Source organism: Squalius cephalus, assembly GCF_949319135.1.
Source record: "Squalius cephalus genome assembly, chromosome: 2".
NCBI classification, from domain to species: domain Eukaryota; kingdom Metazoa; phylum Chordata; class Actinopteri; order Cypriniformes; family Leuciscidae; genus Squalius; species Squalius cephalus.
In genome coordinates this window covers 43094743-43110697 of record NC_137123.1, presented here as the reverse complement: position 1 = coordinate 43110697, position 15955 = coordinate 43094743, and the positions used below count along the sequence as shown (strand labels likewise).

Here is a 15955-nt window from a genome sequence, read left to right as displayed (position 1 = left end):
TTGCTACACACGAGAAACCTGTATAAGTTTGAAAACTGGTATAAATTTGATTATTTTCTCTACCCCGTGTTTACACACGTGATGTTGTGGTGATTCATTGTCACAAAAGTTTATTTGCATGTGTTTTTAAAGGGTCATTAAACCCCCCTCTTTCAGCTCAAGTCCAGCCCACAATCTTTTTGAAAAATGCTACTTAAATGGGCGTGGATGGCTGTGAGAAGAAGAGAGCGTCCCATTGGGGACTGGTAGTATCCCAGTGGGCATTTAGAGAACATTAGAGGGCACTGGAACCATCCATACCCACCTCTGCTTTTCCAGGGCTGAAAATATGTCTTTAATCTCTTATCGCGTTGAAAGTGCAGTAAGTGCAGTATCAGCAGAAACACTGTTGATATTTGAAATCAACCCAAACAAACAAACACCCTCCCTTCATTGCTCCTCCCCCAAAATGCACAAACACGCAATTCAAGAGTGGACCTCAATGCAACCTCAACATCCTATTTCAGGCAGCACCCTGCCTTGAAGAGTGTTCCGTATGACCGGACTATCGTATAGAACTTTTAACTTTTTAGGATTGCTAATAAACAAAATATTCTGAAGAGGACAGAGAGATTGCGAGGCTTCAAGATCAAGCCAAAAGATCCTGGATCATTCTTCAACCATTCCGCCACAAAATGAAGCTGACACGCCAGCTGAGACCATCTTATATAGACCCCTTTTGCGCCGACGTCACAGTTACGTAACGGCGCTAGCTGGAGGCAAAACAAAGGGAAAACTGGAGGCGGCCAATACAAACCAGCACAGATTCGGCTACAGAATAAGGAGCTTAAATTATTTTTTTTATTATTAAATGTCATCTTGTTGTGTTGTTGGGTGCAAGAATCGATGAAAAATGAGTATGCTGTATCTGGAATTTTTATTTCTAGAAAATATTCATATCATTAAAACTGCACCGTAATGTCACTCTTTACATTGTCGTCTTCTTGGTGCTGGACTGCGGATCGTACCACACAAGTCTTTACATGACCATTCAGCACATAGTTATAGGCATCTAAAGATTTATATGCCCTCAGTTTCTCTTTACCCTCGGTTTCTCTATCAGGTAGGTGTAGAAGTCAGGCCACTCAACCGGAGGTAGCGTTAACGTTAAGTCAGCCCGCCGTTTGTTCAAGTTGTTGCGAATGGGCTTGAATAGTCTGTGCGATCGACCCAGTCATTTCCTGCAGCACCCTGGATAACGCTGGAACTAGCTGTCCAACATAGTTACTAGTGTGGGACTTTTCACAAACCGCATCTGCATGTAGATCAGGGGTGATTCTAGGATTTTCATTTTAGGGGGGCTCAGCTCCCAATGAGGGTATGATGTAAAAAAAAAAAAAAAAAGTTAGTTTATGGTCTAATGCTCATTATTAACTAGTTTCATTCATTCATCCAGCAACATGCATATGGCACGGTTTTATAATCACTGAGGTACCGAATGCGAGGTATTTAGGGGTGTTCGGGGGCATGCTCCCCCGAGAAAATTTTGATTTCTCTGATCTACATGTGCATTTTAAGATGTTTTGAAGGCCAAAAAAATTGGATGACAATAGCTTTAAAACCATGTGCGGGCAGCTGTTTGTTTGTTTTTCTCACCTCATCAGCATCACACTATTTTTCTCTTTGTTTTTATCTTGCTCTGTCTTTTCCCTCCTAAAGCTGAGCTTTGACTGATATAGGCTTTTTATTTTTGTCTGTCAGTGAAGAAAGTAAACATAGGGTCAACTGATAGGTTGATTCATGAATCATTTTCTCAGACAAAGCTACCAGGAAAGCTAGGTAACTAAGTCCATCTACAATGAAATATAAATTATTTTATTTTTTAAGCTTTTTAGCCTTTATAATCAACAATACGGTTGGTTATTCATCAAGTTACCCCGTGAAAATCTATTTAATTTCAAATCATTTAACTAACCAGCTAAACATGTATTAATGTAATTGTCTATTGGCAATATGATTAATCTGTTCTATATTTATTTCTATTTATTAAAAATAACAACATGCATTATCAATTTGCCACTTCTATAAATCAAGTACTTAAAAGAAAATCACAAATCCCTTTAGGCTACTCTACTCTTACTCTAATATATGTATCATGATACACTCCTCCTGATTCATTATTACTTAATACAAAACTATTAATACAAAACAAAATAACTCCACATGATGTTTCTCTCTCTGGGCCATCTAGTGCTTTCAGACAATGATGTGTGTCTTTAATCATTTCTGTGCATGGCTGCATAATGTCATGCCGAAATACAAAATAATATGTTTTAAAGTTTAAAAAGTAAATTAAAATAAATCATGATCGTTTTCTAAAGTATGTTTTAATGGGTGTTAATCGCTTCATTTTTGTAGGAATAAAAAACAACTATCACACTGATAAGGGCTGAAGGTGAACGCAGCGAAACATATTGGTATTGGGTGAGAAACCGAACCGTCCCGTGTTGCTCCCAATGCTCCAGTAACATTACATTATGTAAACTGCAATGCATTTATGACAAAGAACTGCACCGATGCAGATGTAATATCATAGCAATCTATCAATAAATGCACTCACGACACACCTTGTAGCCTACTCTCTGATGTTCGCTCTGCTCGGCGCCCCTGCAGATTGAAAAATGCGCTAAATCCAAGCAGACTCGGATAAGGGGAGGAGCCGAAACTTGACGCAGCTTGCCGCCGTTTCAAATGAGTTTTTTAAAAGGGGACTGAAGCGATCAAAAATGTATTAATCAAATATTTTTTAGGGGGGCTGGGCAGAAGTTTAGGGGGGCTGAAGCCTCCCTAAAAATGGCCTAGTGACGCCCCTGATGTAGATCCTTTTTCTCAAGTTTCTTCGCTGTTTTTTTTTTTTTTTTACTAAAGAATCAGGCCACAAAGTTTCTGAAGACATTGTACCTCAGGTTGCATTGCCAAAATTGATTAAATTATGTACTCAACTAATTGAATGAGGAATTTCATATTGAATGAGGCAGGAGCATCAGCAAAAGCGTCCACCTCTCATGCTGCCATCTTGGCCCCCTGGAAAGCTTTTCTTATATTAATGCTCTTTCTAAAGCTCTTGCCTGATCATAAACCTTATTTTTCCAGTGATATTCCCTGACCTTTTCTTTTTTGTAATGTCTCTCAGCCATCTTCCTTTCTTAAAATCTCCCTCTTGCTCACTTTCTCTCTTCCCCCATCATGAATACGCCCCCTACTACTGATTGGCTTTAAGTGTGTTGTTGTGCTCGGTAGGATCCACTTTTAACAGCGGTTCTCAGAAATCGCTTACTGCCCCTTTAATATGTCAGGTCTGGTTAGGTGTGTGGGAAACTGAATATGTGATTTTTTGTTTTTTCAGCGAACACACAAGAATTCACTAATAACCGAACATACAGTCACCATACGGACCAAACCAGAGGAGAGAGAACGGAGGAGAGAGGAGAGGTATGAGCATCTTTTTTTCTGTCTTTCTCAGTAATATTAGAGACTTAGTAACCACTAGCTAGTTTTTAACTTGGTTACTACTAGCTAGTTTTTAACTCTGTTAGGTTGTAAGCTCTCTGTAAAGTAATGCATAGTCGCATAATACAACGTTTACCCTCAGTGATCCAATAGCAGCCTTCAAATACATGAGCAGAAATAGTTGAAATGCTGTTTCATAAAATAAATATAATTTATTAATTTATAAATTTCAGTTTATACTTATGTCTAACTTCTTTTGCCTCAAGCAAATAACTGAAAGCAAGTTTCCATTAAAAGTATTTTTGTATGTAAATAACAATCAGAAATGGTATTTTTAAATTAATAAGTATAAATTAATAAAAACTGATACAAATAACATAAGAAACTAGAAAAATGCATTTCCGGAGGAACTGCGAAGTGTGCTTGCTCGGGTGCGGTTCACTAACGTGAGCAGTTAGTGGATAAGGGTGCGTTGAAGTTTGCTTGATGTGAGAATTTCAACAATAGTACTTTTTTCAAGATTGTGCAAAAAGGTGAAAAGTTATGTGCATTAAGAGACATGTCTGCAATGTAGACTAGTGCCAATGGCATTGTTTATGTGGCTTGGTTGTTGGCTTTGAAATAATTGGTTATGAATATACAGCTGGGAGTGTTTTGGGTGATGAAATAGTATTGAAAAGAAGTTGACAGTCTTCATTTACTGTATCCAATAAGCCAATAGAAAACTCACCCAGCTGTTCTGTGGTTGAGTGTTCCCTTTGATTAGGAACAAATTTACTATCTCAAATTAAGGTCTACCGTAATTAGCAATGCTTTGATTGCTGCTGTCAAGATGGTTGTCATCACCTACACAGAAACGCTGACTTTTATAGCCTACCGTCAGTCCTCATATTGTAATTAAATGAAAAACGCTATCATTTTCACTATTAGCTTACTCTAGCGATGCAATCGCAACAACATGGATAACGCTGTTTGGCCTTGCCTAACTTTATATGACATATGCGCCATATGCTAGAGTTACACATCCCGCTGCCATTTCAGGGCTTGAATTTCGGTGCGGGAATGTGGGGATTGCGCGTAATTTAAACCATTCCCGCAAGGTTAGCTTTTATAGTGCGAGAAATTCCCGCACAAATATATTCGCTTCATCTCAGAGCAAATGATTAAAAAATAAATTCACAGATGTCAGACTGTCTTTTATTTTCGAATTTAATTCCTCAATCAGCGCTGGACCGGCATTTTCTGTCTTCCGCTGAGCCCTGGCCGTAGACAGATCATATGCTTCACGCTGTCAATGCAGTGGTCTGCGTTGCGCTGATCTTATTCACACTATCGAGTGTGCAGCATTCTAACATTGAGTCATAATGAGCTGTTTGTGAAGAAATGATCCGATTCCAAATTATGTCATTTTAATCACGAAATTGAAACGTTAAAAAACAATTTGCTCTTTATGGTGTGCGAGAGATAGAGCGCGGCAGCAACGAACCAACTGATCAGCTTGCAGAGTAACAACATTGAATGTTCAGCCGAACAGCTGATCATAGCTGTACAGGGCTCCTTATTATTTTTCATCTCCATAAATATATCTAGTAGTAAAGCTAATGCAAGGGCTAGAAATCTATTAATCTTTTGCTGATACTTCCTTGTCATCATGGAGAGCGCAGTTCATGGTTGCATAGCAACGACAGACGCCACGGGACAGCAAGCGCTTGTGGAAAGGAGGCAGCGGCGCGCTCGCGCTTTCCATTTGTTTTTACACATCTAAGGTGCGATCCATTCGACAGGGTCCATACGCAGTGTTCACTGCTCCCCTACTCCCTGAGCACGGTATATCAGTTGAAGTGGACTTCACCTGACAATAACCGCTCATTTGAAACGCCCTGCAAACGTAATCAAAGAAAGTCAACGACGGGGTCGCCCAGATTATATTACATAAATATATATAGGACTACATTCATATTTTAATTTTTATTATTATATTATATATTTACAATTATATTGCACTATTTTACAACTACCTAAAATAAAATCACTTTACTTCACAAACTAGCTAAGCTGGTTGCATTCACTGAGGTAAATTATAATCATCAAAAATAGTATATGTAATATTCACAACAATAACTGTTAAAAATACTGTCATTTGTATAACAATGGCGAAATGTATGAATACTTACACACATACGTAAACTCCTCCATCGTTAGTTATGACCGTTCTGACTGGTGATGACGTGGTGTGCGAAATGACATGTTGGGTGATCATCGCTCTCCACTTCCTGTGAAGTGATGTATCGATGTTCCCTTATTCCCTATGCCGTGCACAGTGCCCTTCGAACTGAACATGTTCACTCCCTTCGGATTGGAATCTCACTTAAGATGGCAGAATACCCTGTGAAGTCCACTTCGCAGTCCACTTACGGTCAAACGCAGCTCTAGAGCGACGTTGTTGATTGTTTGAGCATGTGACTGCGCGTTTCTCCTTGTTTTCTATTGTTATGCGCAGCATATTTCCCTCGCGCACAAACAGCCACAGACAATGAATTGTTTGTTTGGTTAGCGAAGAAGAGCATGATCATGATGATGTATTGTGTATAAAGTTTTTTTGTTTGTTTGTTTTGTTATTAACTGTTTTGAGAACTGGAAATGCACAATTCATGCATACAAATGATTAAATTAGACCGATGCATCAAAAGTTATTCTCTTCAGTTTAAAAAAAGAAATTCAGGCCCTGCATTTATTAAAGGGTTAGTTCACCCAAAAATGAAAATTCTGTCAGTAATTACTCACCCTCATGTTGTTCCAACCGCGTAAGACCTTCGTTCATCTTCGGAACACAAATTAAGATATTTTTGATGAAATCAGAGCTATGTCTCACTCCTCCATAGGCTGCTATGTGACCGAAACTTGCTGGCCCAGAAAAGTTATTAAAGAGATCGTTAATATAGTCCAAGTGACTCCAGTGGCTCAATCTTAAGTATATCAAGCGACGAGAATACTTTTTGTGCGCAAAAACAAACAAAAATAACGACTTTATTCCACTTTTCATTTCCTTCTCTCTGGGCCTCGTAGTGTTTTTGCGCTGCGCGTCTGTGTTGCACGTCATCACGCATCACACACATGACCGGCGTCGGCCAATAGTGAGCCTACGTGGTGACGTGTAACACAGACGCGCTGCGCAAAAAGACTACGCGAACCAACTAGAGGCCCAGAGAGAAGGAAATGAAAAGTGGAATAAAGTCGTTATTTTTGTTTGTTTTTGCGCACAAAAAGTATTCTCGTCGCTTGATATACTTAAGATTGAGCCACTGGAGTCACTTGGACTATATTAACGATCTCTTTGATGACTTTTCTGGGCCAGCAAGTTTCGGTCACATAGCAGCCTATGGAGGAGTGAGACATAGCTCAGATTTCATCAAAAATATCTTAATTTGTGTTCCGAAGATGAACGAAGGTCTTACGCGGTTGGAACAACATGAGGGTGAGTAATTACTGACAGAATTTTCATTTTTGGGTGAACTAACCCTTTAAGACAAACCTAGTAAAAACGAATGCAGTCTATACACTGACTTGTCAGCTCTGTGAAATGTAATACAACAGTGCCACCTACTGTCTAAATGCATTAACATTAAAAGTGTGAGGTGAAACTCTTGCATAGACATAGGTAAATGGGTTTGTCAATTAGCCTGAAATAAAAAAATAAAATAAAATAATCAAATCTTGTGCATCCTCACATTGGAGTCTCGAGTTAATGTACAAAGTTTGGTTTCGATACGTGACAGCGTTCCTGAAATATGAACTACTTCCTGTTTTGGCGACCTCGCCGCCGATTTCGTTTGGCTGTGACGGGCAAACGCTTCCGAAAATCAAAAATCCTTCTAGTAAATTTTGTGAGGCTTGGACCAAGGATCATGTACGTCTAATTTCGTGAAGTTCGGACCAAATTTGTGACCTGTGAAAATTTTGTTTCATTTTCTGTTCAATCCAATATGGCGGACGAACGACATGGACTTGTGATGTCATCTTCGCGAGCAACTTACACCGGTACTGACCGGACGTTTTAAAGTTGGAACGGTGTCTCTGTCTCAAAGGGCCTAGGCGCAGGAGCTGGCCAAATAGCTGGGGGGGGGGTTTGCCAAATGATGGCAAATTTTGGAATGTTTTTTTTTTTTTTTATCTTGTGCATCCTCACATTGGAGTCTCGAGTTAATGTACAAAGTTTGGTTTCGATACGTGACAGCGTTCCTGAAATATGAACTACTTCCTGTTTTGGCGACCTCGCCGCCGATTTCGTTTGGCTGTGACGGGCAAACGCTTCCGAAAATCAAAAATCCTTCTAGTAACTTTTGTGAGGCTTGGTCCAAGGATCATGTACGTCCAGTTTCGTGAAGATCGGACCAAATTTGTGACCTGTGAAAATTTAGTTTCGCTTTCTGTTCAATCCACTATGGCGGACGAACGATATGGACTTGTGATGTCAACTTCGCGAGCAACTTACACCGGTACTGACCGTACGTTTTAAAGTTGGAACGGTGTCTCTGTCTCAAAGGGCCTAGGCGCAGGAGCTGGCCAAAATTTTTCTCCCGGGAATAATAATAACTAGAAAAATGCATTTCCGGAGGAACTGCAAAGTGTGCTTGCTCGAGTGCAGTGCACTAACGTTAGCAGGTAGTGGATAGATGCGAGATGCGAGAAAAAATGCGAGAATGCGAGAAAAAAGATGTCAAACTGTCTTTTATTTTCAAATTTAATTCCTCAATCAGTGCTGGACCGGCATTTTCTGTCTTCCGCTGAGCCCTGGCCGTAGACAGATCATATGTTTTACCCTGTCAATGCAGTGGTCTGCGTTGCGCTGATCTTATTCACACTATCGAGTGTAGGTGCAGCATTCTAACATTGAGTCATAATGAGCTGTTTGTGAAGAAATTATCCGCTTCCAAATTATGTCATTTTAATCACGAAATTGGAACATTAAAAAACAATTTGCTCTTTATGGTGTGCGAGTGATAGAGCGCGGCAGCAACGAACCATCAGCTTGCAGCGTAACAACATTGAATGCTCGGCCGAACAGCTGATCATAGCTGTACAGGGCGCCTTATTATTTTCCATCTCCATAAATATATCTAGTAGTAAAGCTAATGCAAGGGCTAGAAATCTATTAATCTTTTGCTTATACTTCCTTAGCTGTGTCTGAAACCGCTCACTCGTTCACTAATCCCTACATAGTGAATGGCAGTTGAGTGCACTACATCAGCAAAGAATTCGGACGCTGACATAATTATCACGCGCCAGAGAGCTCAGACAATTTGTCATAAACATTACCTACCCATCTTTAATATTTCCTTTTTTTGGCTGTATGAATTGTATGTAACAATTGTATGTATGTATTTTTCACGTTTATTGCGTTATTTGATTAAAAAAAAAGATAATAAAAACACTTGCTTGTCATATTTATTTACTTTTTACATTTATATGTGAAAATAAAAGAGAACAAAACACTACACAACACATTTTATTTATTCAAATATAGATATAACGGTATATATAAATAAATAACCAGGCGTCTGGTCTTATAAATGATTGTTTTCTAACTCCCGTGCACCATTGCCATGGTGACATTTTTGTTTATTTTTAATTTGCGCTCTATCGCCTTATTGTGTTGGATTGTGGGAAATAGTGTCTCAGCAAGTGTACATCGTATGTACACTCGAATTCAGAGAGGATTGTGGGTAAAAGTAGTGAAGAATGTAGGGAATGATGTCGTTCACTCAGAATTCGGACACCACTACAAAATGGCCGACACCCTAAATAGTGCACTATATAGTGGATAGGGAGCGATTTCAGACACAGCTCTTGTCATCATGGAGAGTGCAGTTCATGGTTGCATAGCAACGACAGACGCCACAGGAGAACAAGCGCTTGTGGAAAGGAGACAGCGGCGCGCTCGCGCTTTCCACTTGTTTTTACACATCTAATGTGCGTTCCATTCGACAGGGTCCATATGCAGTGTTCACTGCTCCCCTACTCCATGAGCACAGTATATCAGTTGAAGTGGACTTCACTGACAATAACCGATCATTTGAAACGCCCTGCAAATGTCATCAAAGAAAGTCAACGACGGAGTCGCGCAGATTATGATATAACATAAATATATATAGGACTACATTCATATTTTAATTTTTATTATTATATTATATATTTACAATTATATTGCACTATTTTACAACTACCTAAAATAAAATCACTTTACTTCACAAACTAGCTAAGCTTGCTGCATTCACTGAGGTAAATTATAATCATCAAAAATAGTATATGTAATATTCACAACAATAACCGTTAAAAATACTGTCATTTGTATAACAATGGCGAAATGTATGAATACTTACACACATACGTAAACTCCTCCATCGTTAGTTATGACCGTTCTGACTGGTGATGACGTGGTGCGCGAAATGACAGTTGGGTGATCATCGCTCTCCACTTCCTGTGAAGTGATGTATCGATGTTCCCTTATTCCCTATGCCGTGCGCAGTGTCCTTCGAACTGAACATGTTCGCAACTTAAGATGGCGGAAAACCCTGTGAAGTCCACTTCGCAGTCCACTTATGGTCAAATGGAACGCACCTGTTGATTGTTTGAGCATGTGACTGCATGTTTCTCCTTGTTTTCTATTGTTATGCGCAGCATATTTCCCGCGCGCACAAACACAGCCACAGACAATGAATTGTTTGTTCGGTTAGCGAAGAAGAGCATGATGTATTTTGTATAAAGGTTTTTTTTTTTTGTTATTAACTGCTTTGAGAACTGGAAATGCACAATTCATGCATACAAATCTGTATATATTAATAAATACAGATGATGATTAAATTAGACCAATGCAAAAAACGAAATTCATGCCTGCATTTATTAAGACAAACCTAGTAAAAATGAATGCAGTATATACACTGACTTGGCAGCTCTGTGAAATGTAATACAACAGTGCCACCTACTGTCTAAATGCATTAACATTAAAGGTGAAACTCTTGCATAGACATAGGTAAATGGGTTTGTCTATTAGCCTGAAATAAAAAAAAATTTAAAAAAAATCAGATCTTGTGCTTCCTCACATTGGAGTCTTGAGTTAATGTACAAAGTTTGGTTTCGATACGTGATAGAGTTCCTGAAATATGAACTACTTCCTGTTTTGGCGACCTCGCCGCCGATTTCGTTTGGCTGTGACGGGCAAACGCTTCCGAAAATCAAAAATCCTTCTAGTAACTTTTGTGAGGCTTGGTCCAAGGATCATGCACGTCCAGTTTCGTGAAGTTCGGACTAAATTTGTGACCTGTGAAAATTTAGTTTCGCTTTCTGTTCAATCCAGTGTGGCGGACAAACGACATGTACTCGTGATGTCATCTTCGCGAGCAACTTACACCGGTACTGACCGCACGTTTTAAAGTTGGAACAGTGTCTCTGTCTCAAAGGGCCTAGGCGCAGGAGCTGGCCAAAATTTTTCTCCCGGGAATAATAATAATAAGAAGAAGAAGAAAACTTAAGAAGAACAGTAAGTGTGCTGCTTTCAGCAAGCACACTTAATAATAATAATAAGAAAACTTAAGAACAATAAGTGTGCTGCTTTCAGCAAGCACACTTAATAAGAAGAAGAAGAAAACTTAAGAAGAACAATAAGTGTGCTGCTTTCAGCAAGCACACTTAATAATCAAGCGTAGCATTAGTTCTGGCAGGTCACATTAATCAAGCTCGCATCAGCTGATCCACATCTACCTATAGGAATACGACACCTATCACCGTATACATGTATAAGCTCCTTCAGTGTTATCAGAAGCTATCGCGTTTCTCAGGAGCGAATTACCCTCCTCCATCCCCAGCTCCTCCTCTTGCCCAGTCAGGATTTGACATTCTGATTCCCCTTGAATCAGAACAATTATCGAATATGTTGTACTTTTTAAAATCTTGAATTAAATATAGCCTATTTGCAAATTTTCATGTTGGTTCTGTTCTGTTTACCCCAAGGGGGATTATTGCTGCTCTCCCTGCTCTTTTCCATGCTAGGCTGCATGGATGCGCAGGGAGTTCTCGCACAGAACGGAACCATACCGCCAATCCAAACTGTATGCTAATTGTCAATCATATTTGACGGTAGTGGTCCTGACAGAAATAATAATAAGAAAACTTAAGAAGAACAATAAGTGTGCTGCTTTCAGCAAGCACACTTAATAATAAGAAAACTTAAGAAGAACAATAAGTGTGCTGCTTTCAGCAAGCACACTTAAAGGGGTCATATAATGGTACATGCACTTTTACAAGTTGATTGTACTGAAATGTGTGTTGGCAGTGCCTGTACACAACCATCATAAAATGATAAAAATCCATCCAGTGGTTTTTATTTAATCTCCTTATATGTTTTCTAATCTCTAAAATCAAGCTGTTCGACCCAGTGTTGCACACGGTCGGAAGCCCCTCCCACGATTTGTGATTGACAGCAGCGTTTCAACACAGTCCCGCCCTCGCTCGTGAGCGAGCTGTCAATCACAGTCCGCGCGTCATTGTTGATACCCTCACTGGAGCACTGTCTATGAGCAGAATGGCGTCTAAGCGATTGTGGTGTTCTGTTCTTGGGTGTAATAAGGAACACAGCAGTCATTTTGATGTTCCTAAATCCAAACCGCTGAAGTTTTGTTTTTGAAGTGAATATTCCCCACGATCAACGTCAATGCTTTCATGTTTGCGCGAATCATGTCACACACCAGACTGCTTTACAAACGAGGGTCAGTATAAAACTGGATTTGCTAAGAAGCTGCTCCTGAAAAAAGGATCGTCAACTATTCGTGTTCCTGCTGCACATCCAGAAGAACTGAAGTGAGTGTAACGTTTTATTAACCTTTATATTAATCTTTATATTAATCTTTGCAAATCGCTTGCTGCACGCTTCACGATGAATGCAGCTATTTTTACACTCGGTACATTACGGCATGTTTTCTATGTAGGACTTTATCAATATAATTCATAATCCCACGTTTTTAATGAACAACGCGTGGTTATTGTGTTATTGTGTTACCAACGGTGTCCGCACAGAACAGAGGGGCGGGGTGAGCAAAGCTCATTATTGTCACGGATTGGCCAGGTTCATCCACCACAGTCACCCAGCGATCACAGTCACCTGAGTTTTAACAAGTCACACCTGCACCCCATTAATCACCACTGCTTCATAAGCACACCTCACGCACCTCTCATTGTCCGGGCTCGTTTATCCGAAGCGGACTCATAGTGCTTCTCTCTGCGAGTTTCACTACTAAACTTACCTGTGTTTACTTACCAGTTCTCTACGACGATTCCAGTCTGTTCCAGTCTGTCCAGATCTCATCTCGAGTGGTGTCCGAGCCGTAAGCCTGTCTGTCCCATCAAGTGGTGCGTGAGTGTGTGCTGTCACCTGTCATCCTCTTCATACGAAGATCACATCCACTCTGAAGTCTCATCCTGCCGGTCCTGCAAAAGATACAACGATCATTCCTTATCGAATTACACTCAAGAACTCTGCACTTCTGAACTCTGATACTCACCTAAATTCTGCACGTTGAATCTTCTTGACACTCAGCTGTTTAAATAAACATTACATCACTACTTACCTTGTTGTCCGTCTGCTTCCGTAACAGTTATCATTTAAAGACACATGCACTCAAACGGCGTGCTGAAATCAGAGCTGTTTTTGACCAGGTAAAATTTGTGTTTTCTTACAATACTAATGAGAATTTTTAATTAAAGTATATTACAAACTTTTAATTTAGACCCTAAAGAATCATATTAGCTTGTACAAAAATGGCATTATATGACCCCTTTAATTAATTATGATTGATTTTATTTGGCATGCACAACACAAGCCAATGCACACAGTTTAGCACTTGTTTAGGGCGGGGTCGTGTTGAAGAGTCGCTAACCAAGTAATTTATTCACACGATGTTTTCTTAAAATTTAAGCGAGTGTAAATGTGAGCATTAACATAGTCATCTGAAAAAGAAAGTACACCCTATTTGAATTCTATGGTTTTAGGTATCAGGACATTAAAAAAAAAACAATTAAAAAATTTGCCTGATCCTTAACAGGTCCTAAAATGAGGTAAATACAACCTCAGATGAACAACACCACAGGACATATTACACAGTGTCATTATTTAACAAAAATATAGCCAAAATAGAGAAGCCATGTGTGAAAAACTAAGTACACCCCATGATTCAATAGCTTGTAGAACCACTTTAAGCAGTTCCCTATCAAGGCAGAACTTCGACATTACGGATGTCGTATATGGGAACTCCTCCCTACTTCACTTCTGCTGAAATCTTATGGCTAACGCCAGCTAACAGCTGGCCAATGACGCAAAAATGCAAATACTGACGAACCCACAGGCAGTATAAATGCATGTGTCGCGTCATTTCCCGTCAGAATCTCTCTCTTCACGCTCAAATCGTGTGCTCTTAGATATTAACCTACATCCTACAGAACTTTTCGCCGTCGTCGAAGGTGCAAGGAAGATACGAAGGATTACTGTCTTCAGCATCCGATGGCGACCACGTGCAACTTGTGCTCAGGCCCCATCGTGCCTCCGGACACGCACCTGTTCTGTGTCGCGTGTATGGGTCTGGCCCACGCTGAGGCAGCCCTATCGCATGGCATTTAGTGCGATAGCTGCGCGGACCTGCCAATGCGAACCCTCAAAGCCAGATGGAACGAGGCTCGTGCAGCAGCGGGGATTGAGCTCACCGCCGCCAGAGAGCCACTGGTGAGCTCCCCCCCCAGCCGAGGCGGCAGGGAACGGGAAGCAGTCAGCTTCCCCGACGCCACCTTTCGCCCCCCTCCTGAAGTCGCTGACTTTCTGTCCTTCGTGGCGAATGAGGAGGGCGATCCTATGTCCCTGTCAGCGTCGGAGAAAGACTGGGGATCCGAGCACACCCAGTCGGAACAGGAGAGCCCGGCGGACCTCCAGGAAGAGCTCCTTAGGATCCTAACCATGGCGGTCGCCGAGCTGGATCTCTCCTGGAACGCTCCGGACGAGCCGTCTAAGAGTAAGCTCGACACGTGGTTCCTCTACTGGAACCCTGAATGTTGTCAGTGCAACTTCCCCCAGTTATATTGCTTGAAATATGCAAATTTGCGCAGAGTGAGGTAAAGCGGTGATTGGTGCAGCTCGGCCTATCAGGATTAACCCTCTGAGGTCGGCAAACGCGCGGGCGCGTTTTGCTGGATTTTCTCCACATTGTAGCACTATAAACTTAAATTACTCCGTCATTTATGATCATACAGAAAAAAGAAATATAATAAAAGAATCTGTGATATTTCTACTTTTGTATGTGTCCACTTACAATCAAATCAAAACATTGTGCTTTTGTAAAATAAACAATCTATAAACTGAAACAAAACTCAGCGAATACTTGTCACACATTTATGAGCCATATACCTTTATAAACATTTAAGTGTGTACTTTTAAATGATCGGATTCAAACTGAAAATAAATATTCTCCGTTTAAGTAATTTGTATAAAACCAACAAGATGTCCAGCTTCTCAAACGCTTCCTAATTATTTTTTAATTTACCACGCCCACTCGCAAGAGACATTCACATGCAAATCTCCACATGGAACGCGATCGCGTTCATTAGGCCTACCTCAAAAACAAAACACCAAAACACTTCACAAGTCTCTGCTTTTAGACGCGCCTGAGCTTACATTGGATTGATTTACCTCAGAAGAAGAAGAACGCGATTTGAAGACAAGACAGATGTAAGGTAAGAAATTCTTACACATTAGTTTGCTATTGTTGCATAAATGTCACATTGCAGTTGAACTGTTGCTAGATATATGGTGAATATTATAATATTTAGACCCGTGTTTACTGTTACTGTGTTTGTGGATATCTGCTCAAACGTATATATGTATATGGTAATCATAATGTTTTATATTTGAGCGCGAATGCGCAATCGCGTTTGAATGTATCATATTTTGGATCGTGATCGCGTTTGAATGTATCATATTTTGCAGCGCGATCGCGTTTGAATGTATCATATTTTGGTTCGCGATCGCGTTTGAAAAGCAAACGGCTTCATGTTTTTACTATTATCTCATTTCATATCATCATAACGAATGGAAACATTTGAAGTAACATGATAATCAATATATTTTTCTCTAGCTTAGTTGTTACTGAAATCTTTTGGAAGATTTATACTGATAGGTTATTGTTATTATTGTTTTATCCAGCACTGCGCATAGCTTATGCCTACAAGGCACAACAAACCTGGTGTTCATTATATTATATATTGTTGGAAACCTTTGTGTGTGTGTGTGTGTGTGTGTGTGTGTGTGTGTGTATTCTGTGAATTTTAAAAAGCAATTTTAACCAGAAAAATCTAAAATTTATTCCCAAAATCGTGCAGACCTTTCTCTTGATATCAGTATGTTCACTCTTTTTTTTTCAGGGCCCAGATG

At 40.0% G+C, this 15955-nt stretch overlaps 1 protein-coding gene across 2 annotated transcripts in view; it reads left to right on the top strand.

The window, feature by feature from the left end:
- Positions 1-15955, top strand: part of dnajb14 (DnaJ heat shock protein family (Hsp40) member B14) — a 213373-nt gene that overhangs the window by 178397 nt on the left and 19021 nt on the right. The window contains exons 5-6 of one of the 2 annotated variants that reach the window (XM_079863384.1): positions 3386-3471; positions 12803-13107. In XM_079863384.1, coding sequence (XP_079719510.1) covers positions 3386-3471; positions 12803-13036 — 320 coding nt within the window. In that variant the 3' untranslated portion in view covers positions 13037-13107. Of the gene's footprint in view, positions 1-3385; positions 3472-12802; positions 13108-15955 lie in introns of those variants that run through there. The other variant, XM_079863383.1, reaches the window with a different exon arrangement.